Source organism: Orycteropus afer, unplaced genomic scaffold (genome assembly GCF_000298275.1).
Source record: "Orycteropus afer afer isolate SDZICR_OR568_19922 unplaced genomic scaffold, OryAfe1.0 scaffold00111, whole genome shotgun sequence".
In the NCBI taxonomy this organism is placed as follows: domain Eukaryota; kingdom Metazoa; phylum Chordata; class Mammalia; order Tubulidentata; family Orycteropodidae; genus Orycteropus; species Orycteropus afer.
The window spans coordinates 7,458,824-7,468,011 of record NW_006921698.1 but is presented as its reverse complement, the minus strand read 5'-3'; the positions used below and the strand labels follow the sequence as shown (position 1 = coordinate 7,468,011).

The following is a 9,188-nucleotide window of genomic DNA, read 5'->3' as shown; positions in this document are numbered from 1 at the left end:
TACAAAATCTACACACAGAAATCCAGAAGATTAATACTAAATTTTCAGAAATAGATAAGACATTGAATGGACAAAGGAGCAGAACTGAATCGATGGAAGACAGAATTAGTGAGATTGAAGGCAAATACCTGAATACTTCTTTGGAAAGGGATCAATCAGAAAAAAGATCAAAACAAAATGAAGAAAGCGTAAGGTTCACATGGGATACCATCAAAAGGAATAACCTACGTGTAATCAGAATTCTGGAAGAGGAAGAGACAAATAAAACCACTGAGAATTGTTGAAGATTTGTTGGCAATTTTCCTGGTATGTTGAAAGATAAGAATATATCCATTCAGGAAGTCCAACAAACCCCAAACAGGATAGATCCCAAAAGAAAATCACCAAGACATATCATTATCAAACTTACCAAAACCCAAAGACAGAATCATGAGAGCAGCATGTGAAAAACAAAAGGTTACCTACAAGGGGCAACCAATAAGACTAAGCTCAGATTTCTTGACAGAAATCACGCAGGCAAGAGGACAATGGGATGGTATATATAAAACACTGAAAGAGAAAAATTTCCAACGAAGAATTATGTACCCAGCAAATTGTCCCTCAAATATGATGATGAAATTAGGACATTTCCAAATAAGCAGAAATTAAGGGAATTTGTTAAAACCAGACCAACCTTACAAGAGATGCTAAAGGGAATCCTTTGGACAGAGAAGCAACAACAGCTAGCAACAACTGACCATTAACACACATGATGTAACCCAGAAACCAACCCAGCTATAGAAGTATCCAAAGTAAACAAGCCTACAAGATTGTAAACAGGGAACCAGAGACATCAATTGACAAATGAGGATAACTACAAACCAAAAATTGTGTCATTACAGAACTTGTAGATGGTAGGGAAGTCAAGACAACTACAAGATAGAACAGACTGTTCTAAACTTGAGAAGAAAACTATAAATTACAGGGTAACCTCAAAGGAAAATGATAAACCTTCGTGTCAAAAATAGACCAGCGTAAATATTCAGCAAATACTAAAACAATAGCAATGAAGGAAGTGATAACACAATTCATAAACAAAATGAGCCCAGCATAGAAATTATATGGAACAAAGAAAGCAACACCACGAAAAAGCACATAACAAAAATGACAGCAACAAATCATATTTGCCAATAATTACATATCTGGCAAGGGACTTATCTCTAAGATTTATAGCAGAAGAGTGGATGACAAAACTATGGTATACATATAATGGAATGCTATGTAGCACAAAAGAATAATATAGAGTCTACAAAACACCATATAATATGGATGAACTTGGAGGACATTATGCTGAGTGACATAAGTCAATCACAGAAGGACAAATATAATATTAGTTTGTTGTTGTGGAGGGTCAAGGAAAGGTTTATATATGGAGGGAAACTTTCTTTGTTGGTTGCCAGGGGTAGGAGAGGAGGGGAACACTGCCAAAAAAAAAAAAAATGCATTGACCCATGTCACCTTAGTTTTTTTTATTTCACTGTACATAAATTATATTTCAATAAAATGCATTTTAAAGAATAAACTAGTAACTTTTTTTCATTTGTAGCATTTCATGAAACTTACGTGATTTGTCTATTATACAATACTTTTATTGAGCTAAATTGTGTTTCCAGAACATCCTTACATTACCTTTTTATAGATTCAATGCAAGAATTGGCTCATAGATCATAAGTATTTGGTGTGTGGTTAAATTTTAGGCTATGAATCAGTTTTATCTTAAAAAAATGAATTTTGCAATAGGAAAAATGTTGTTGTCATTGTTGTTGTTATGTGCTGTCAAGTTGGATCCGACTCATAGTGACCCCTCCTTGGGTTTCCAAGGCACTATCATTACGGAAGTAGATTGCCCCATCTTCCTTCCAAGGAGTGGCTGGTGGGTTTGAACCGCCAGCCTTCTGGTTAGCAGTCAAGTGCTTTAGGCACTACGCTACCAGAGCTCCCAGGAAAAATGTGAACATAAATAAAAGATTTTTCCTTGATACTTCTGCATATATAACTATTTAAGTAACCATGTTTTTTCCCAAAAAAAATTACGTTTTTATGATTTCACCTATTTAAAAAAATTCAGCATATGAGATAAATTAAAATGCTGATATCCAGCTTATCAGAAATTGTCCGATTTTAAATAAATGCCTGTTATATTATATCTTTGAAAAACTTGCATAACCCTGCCTCAATAAATTACTTCAACTTAGGTGTAGCTTTGCCATAAAAATCTTGGGAACTAATGGTCTAGATAGTGGAATTTTGCTTCAAACACTTGAACAGCCTTACATTATTTATCATTTATTAAAATAGTTAAGGACAGTTTATAGTTAATTACTCTGTGCTTCATTTTAGTTTCATTTCTCCCTTATCATTTTAGTATGCCTTCAAGACAGTGTTTTGGCTTTCTGGAAACATGGGATGCAGGGTAAAAGCTTCAAGTCAGATGAGGTAAGGTTTGTCAGCCTGCAGTTATTCCTACTAAAGATTTTAAATATTAATATGCTAATTTTAGGAGCTCTGGTGGTGTAGTGCCTACGGCATTTGTTTGTTAACCAGAAGGATGGCAGTTCAAATCCACCAGCCACTCCTTGAAAGGAAGATTAGACAGTCTATTTCTGTAGAGATACCACCTCGGAAACCCAAGGAGGGGTCACTATGATTTATTCATTTTCTCTATGAACTTCATTACTATGTTTAGTGACCTTAATATTATGAACTGGTAGAGCAAAAGAACTAGTATTTTTCTTCAAATATGTTTTGTATTGTATTTTTAAATTTTCATGGCCATAAGGAATTACAAAATACAAGCTTACAGTCCTCTAATATGTAGTTTATAAATATGATTGCTAAGCTTAGATACAGATGGTCCTTGCTTTAAATTTATAGCCTTGTCCATAAGCTACAAGTGCATAGATTTTTTACTAATTAAAATTCTAAATTTTTACTAATTAAAATGTGTTAGATTACAGGACTAAGGAAAATTCTAAGAAAATTAATTAATTTAGTAAATACTCATTGAGTACTAAGTACGAAGTGTCTTGGAATATGTCAGTTTATCTAGTTACTGACCTGTACACCTAAATGACACCAGGTCCCTGCACTTGAGGAAGCTTAACAGTCCTATTTACTGCTCCAAGATTGTCTTTAAATTCTACTTTTATCATGTCACTCCTATGGTTAGAATTCTACTATTATATCATTTTGAAAGATAATGAAATAAATATAAATAATAGAAATACCTACTATGTTCCAGGCACTTTACATATATTTGCTCATTTAAACCTCAAACCTATCCTGTGAGGTAGGTATGACTTGTATTCCCATTTTTATTTGCATACAGCCGTAAAGTAGCTTGCCATAATTGCACAGCTAGTTAAGTGGCAGTACCTACATTTGAAAGATCTCTAAAAATCACTTTTAGCTTAGATAATCAGGATACATTTCATACAGGAGATGGGATAGTTAAAGATAATACTAACGGAGAAATTTCCCATTTGTGTGAGTACCTGTGTAATTCTTACAGACCACATATTTGTGAATTTTAAAGCTCAAAATTTTCTGCTTGAATCTACTTTGTTTTAGCCACACCCTTATTTATATATCAGTGAGTATCTCCACATCTTAGATGAATGCAGAATTAGAGTGCTTCTAGGAGAAAATAACATAAATTAGCTGTCTTGGAATATGTCAGGTTATCTAGTTATTCACCCATACACCTAAATGACACCAGGACACTGCACTTGAGGAAGCTTAACAGTCCTACTTACTGCTCCAAGATTGTCTTTAAATGCTGCTTTTATCATGTCACTCCTGTGGTTAGAATTCTACAGAAGATACCGTCGTTCACCATATTAAGTACAAATTCTATATCTTAACCACCTATTTTAACTCATCTTGCTTAGCATCCCTTTCTGATTATGTTTTCATCCTCCAGCTTGGGTCTTCCTGAAGTTGTAACCTCTTTCATAAAGTAATAGTCAACCACTATAGTCCACAATGATTGGAACATGTCTGAACTTACTGCTTTGAAAATCAGCTTCATCTAGTATAGTACTTAGTTTATTTTCTGATTCAAGTTTATTAATTCTGTCTTACCAGTTAGGCTGTAACTCCTTGATATTGAACTATTTTTATATACCTACTCCTCATTTATCAACTCTTTCGTTATCCAACGTTTCACATTTATGATAATGGTAAAGAAAAAAGAAAAAACCTAGCCAAACATTTTGCACATAAATGACCTGTGTCAGGCAGTAACAGTTACTGAGTTATGGGGCAAGAGTAATGCTGGCTATGAAGGTTAAGGTTACGTGACACCTTGACTTGGCCATGATTCTCAGTGGTTAGGCAGTTATGTCATGATGTAATTTGGCAATAATGTAATGATGTAGTCATCCTCTATTTTGTGATCTGAGGTGGTGATCCTATTTTGGCATAACACCTATTTTCGCATACTGGCCTGGTCTTTGGAACCTAACTATGTCAATAAGGGTACCAAAAACAGACCCAAAGACAAAGATACAAGTGCAGACCATTTGAGGGGTGTAGATTCTAGAAAACGAGTGATAGCATCAGGAATATAAAATGCAAGAGGGAACAAAATCAATGAAGAGTTCATGAATAAACTTGTTCCCACAGTAGGCAACTGGGTCTTAATCCCATAGGGACCACTGAGGAAGAGTGTGGAACACACCTCAGGATTGACTCATTTGAAGATGATAGGTGGACACTTACACACCAACTGCTATCCTATTTTCATTGTGGATTGCCCTCAAGAATATAAACTCTCCACACTTTGAAGAAGTACCTGTGCATAGCTGAGCACCTTCTGTATGTAGCTTTAGAGAAAACAGAACAGCAGGACCCTGCAGTGTACACTTAATATGAGGCATGGGAGTGTCCACCATACCTGTATTGAAATCAGGTTGGCCACAGGATACAGTACAATGCACCACACACATCTGTACTGTGATAAAAAAAAGAGTCGGGCTCTGCAGTCAAGCAAACCATTATTCAAATCTTGGGTCTACCAAGTTACTACTTAACCTGTCTGAGCCTTAGTTTCTCCTTCAGTAATGTGAGAATTCCAATACATTTCCCAAACAGTTCTTAGAAGGAAAATGCCTGACCCATACTAGATGTTCCATAAATGTTGGTTCATTTCTAATAGGCAATTAGATAAAAGTATCAAAATTATTCATTTCATTTCATAATTATTTATATGAATGGATCTTTAAATTGTTATTTAAGCAATATAAGAGATACACTATTACCTGACATGTATTTTCTTTAATAGGTTACCCAGGAGATTTCAGATGAAACAAGAGTTTTCCGCTTGTTAGGATCAGACAGGTAATAGTTCAGTTGTTTTATGGTAATTACCAAAAGTATTCAAAGGTTATATGGTTAAGTATGCTGTCAACTTGTGACTGTGTTTCAAACAAAACTCTGACAGGACTGAGCAACATAGATGAATTTCTCAGTCTCTTTATTGAGAATGAATAATACTTTAATTCATCAATCAATTCTTTGGTCAATGTGAGATCAGGATTCTAGAGACAGTTACAGTCAACCAAGACAAAAGTGTTGATACAGGTGTTTATAGACATATTTCAGTCTCCTCTGTTTTCATCATTTCTTCCTGCTACGTTACTTTCTGTTAACTGTTACTGTATAAATCCAACAGAAGATGCACTTCCTGACATTTGCTTTATATCAGAAAATGTTCAACTCTTGTTTCTGATGTCAGTAAAAATGAGAAAAAATTATATAGTTTCTTTGTGTTCAAAATGAAAGACAAGTTACTTTATGAATGAAGAAAAAAAAAAAAAAAAAAGCTTCCCCCAAATCTATATCATCAACCTCTATAACTAATGATAAACCCCTGGTGGTACAGTGATAAAGTACTCAGCTGCTAAACAAAAAGCTGGTGGTTTGAACCCACCAGCTACTCTATGTGAGAAAGATGTGGTGGTATGCTTCCATAAAGATTGACAGCTTTGGAAATCCTATGGGGCTGTTCTGCTCTGTCCTATAGGGTTATCATGGGTTAGAGTTGATTCAACAGCAGTAGGTTTGGTTTAGGTTGTTTTTATATATGCGTAACTAAAGTAAAGAGCCCTGGTGGTACACATGATTACGCATTCAGCTGATAACCTAAAAGTTGGCGATTCAAACCTACCTAGTGGCTCTGAGGGAGAAAGACCTCTGGTGATCTACTCCTATAAAGATTACAGCCCAGAAAACCTAATTGATGGGGCAGTTCCGCTCTGTCACATGGGGTCACTATGAGTCAAAATTGACTTGATGGCACCTAATAAGAATAATGACTAATAAATTACCCATTTCTTCCTGTTTTCCTATCAAATGTTGTTACTACAGCAAAATTGGCTAGAGTAGTATTCATAGTGCTGAGGCAAGGATTAAGAACCTCTGGTCTTCAAGTTCAGTTGAGTCACAAAATCATTACTTAAATGTAGACTCTGGAGGAAAGGTGAGGGAAAAAGTGGAGGTATGACTCCATAAAAATTTTAGAGAGACTTTTGTAAGGAGAACAAGGATTGTTTTTTAAATGACGACTACCTTAGTAGAAAAGGGTATGACAAGTTAGTAACTGGAGTCGATTTAAAAAAGAAGGGTGCGGGTGCGATTTGAGACTACCTCGTAAAGGACTCTAGAGTTAGAATGAAGAACTAAAGTTCTTTGCTTTTGCAGGAAGGGCTGACAAAAGAATTGTGTCCAATGATCCTGATGTAATTCGCACATTAATGAGACACAGTATGAGAGAATTCTGCTTAGTTGAGAGTGAGTTGGTAGTTATCAGAAGCCATTTCTCTGTCACTTGTTTTACTCTGCTCCCTCTCCCCAGAATTTTCTCCTCCTTCCTTGCTTTTCTATATTGTCTTGCCATTCTCTGTCATTGTTTGCCCTGAAAAATGAAACTATGGCCCTGTTCTGGTTGTCTTCTTTTTGGGGCATCTCCTTGATTTTGAGATATATATCTTAACCAAGGGAGCTCTGGTGGCATAGTGCCTAAGGCATCTGACTGCTAACCAGAAGGCCGGCGGTTCAAACTCATCAGCCACTCCTCAGAAGGAAGGTTGGGTGATCTACTTCCGTAGTGATACCGCCTTGGAAACCCAAGGAGGGGTTGCTATGAGTCAGATCTGACTTGAAGGCATTGGGTATCTTAACTAAATTATTTGATTTATTTTAATTTTAAAAGTGGTTAAATAATTGTTTTGATGTTTAAATATAGAAATTTCACTTAGAAAAAATACTAAATATGGCAAAATACTAACTGGCTAAGGAGCTCCAGTGGCACAGTGGTTAAGTGCTCGACTGTTAACCTAAAAGTCAGCAGTTCAGACCCAATAGAAGGTCCTGGGGAGAAAAGAACAAAGACTTGGAGATCTGCTCCCATAAGGATTACAGGCTAGAAAACCATATGGGGCAGTTCTCCTGTGTCCTATAGGGTCACTATGACTCAGAATCAACAGACACAACAACAACAACCCTGGTTGATTGGATTATAGATATTTTGATTTTACCCTTTTTTCTGTAATGCATAATGTAAAGTATATAATACTTCTTTATTATTTCCATTACAGAAGGAATACATGCTAGTTGTAGAAAATTCATAAAGTATATATGCTATTTTCCTCCCACTGCCCTCCCATACTTTCTCTGCATGCATATATTATTTACTATTTTGTTCCTAAACTTCTCCCCCTGACAGTTTAAATGCTGTGATGTGGCACTTATTGATAGTTTTTTCTTCTTATCAATCATTTGGACTCTTTCCTTGCCCTTGTTCCAGGGACAAGGGAGAGGATCCCTATTTGATCATTTTTTTTTTTTGTTAACTATTTATTTTCAAATACCTTGAAATGGATGGTTGGGTGGATAGATGGATGGGTATCTCTTGTTGTTGTTAGGTGCTGTCAAGTAGATTCCAACTCATAGTGACCCCATGTACAACAGAATGAAATACTACCTGGTCTTGTGCCATCCTCATAATCTTTGCTATGCTTAAACCCGTCCACTGTGTCAATCCATCTCATTAAGGGTCTTCCCTTTTTCAATGACCCTCTACTTTACCAAGCATGATATCCTCCAGGGACTGGTCCCTTCTGATAACATGATCAAAGTACAAGAGAGAAAATCTAGCCATTTTCACTTCTAAGGAGCATTCTGGCTATACTTCTTCCCAGACAGATTTGTTTATTCTTCTGGCAGTCCATGGTATATTCAGTATTCTTCATCAGCACAATTCAAATGCATCAGTTCTTCTGTGGTCTTCCTTACTGATTGTCCAGCGATCACGTGCATATGAGGCAATTGAAAATACCATGGCTTGAGTCAGGTGCACCTTAGTCTTCAAAGTGACGTCTTTGCTTTTAAACACTTTAAAGAGGTCTTTTGCAGCATATTTGCCCATTCCAATACATGTATCTTAGAGTCCTGTTTTATTCCCTCAGCCCATATTCTACCCCCTTCCTCTTAGTGTAAATGCCTAAAGCATTATTATATCTTTTGTTGGCATATGTGAGTGACCAAATACTTTTGTGTCATAGCTGGAATGAAGTAATCAGACTGACCTGAAATGTTCATAAATTCAGTAATTCTTAATCAGTTGTGTTTTTAAGCTATAAGATGTAAAGCTGAATTTGACTATATATCTATGATCCTTATTTAATCTTATAAGACTGTTATCAATTATATTCTTTCCTTATTTGATGTTAGTATTTAAAGCATGCAATTTCTGTTTTTACTCTTAAACATACCTTTTCTTTTGGTTTAATTGCAGGGTTGTCGTTTTGGAAAGTAGACCAACAGAAAATCCTACTGCACACAGCAATCTCTACATCTTGGCTGGACATGAAAATAGTTACTGAGCAACCGAAACTGATCTCAAATAACAGGAAATGAATATATTCCATATGAAAGCAAAATATTTTAAGGAAATTTAGTACAAACTGCACTGTGGTTTACTTTAACTGTTATGGGTTATCTCAATGATCTATACTTGGGTAGAAGTCAGTATTTTCTGTAGCTGGAAACAGCTATTCTATCTCTTGCCACTGTGTGGTGGTTATATCAAGTTTGCTTAATAAAAGCTATTAGATAAATAGTCCTCTCTTTAGTTCCAGGAAACACAG

The 9,188-nt window shown here is 35.8% G+C and overlaps 1 protein-coding gene across 1 annotated transcript in view; it reads left to right on the top strand.

Moving 5' to 3' along the window:
• Nucleotides 1–8,924, top strand: part of MAP4K5 (mitogen-activated protein kinase kinase kinase kinase 5) — a 182,637-nt gene extending 173,713 nt beyond the window's left edge. The window contains exons 29-31 of the mRNA XM_042781362.1: nucleotides 2,405–2,475; nucleotides 5,324–5,379; nucleotides 8,837–8,924. Coding sequence (XP_042637296.1) covers nucleotides 2,405–2,475; nucleotides 5,324–5,379; nucleotides 8,837–8,924 — 215 coding nt within the window. The remainder of the gene's footprint in view (nucleotides 1–2,404; nucleotides 2,476–5,323; nucleotides 5,380–8,836) is intronic.
• The last annotated feature ends 264 nt before the right edge of the window (nucleotides 8,925–9,188 follow it).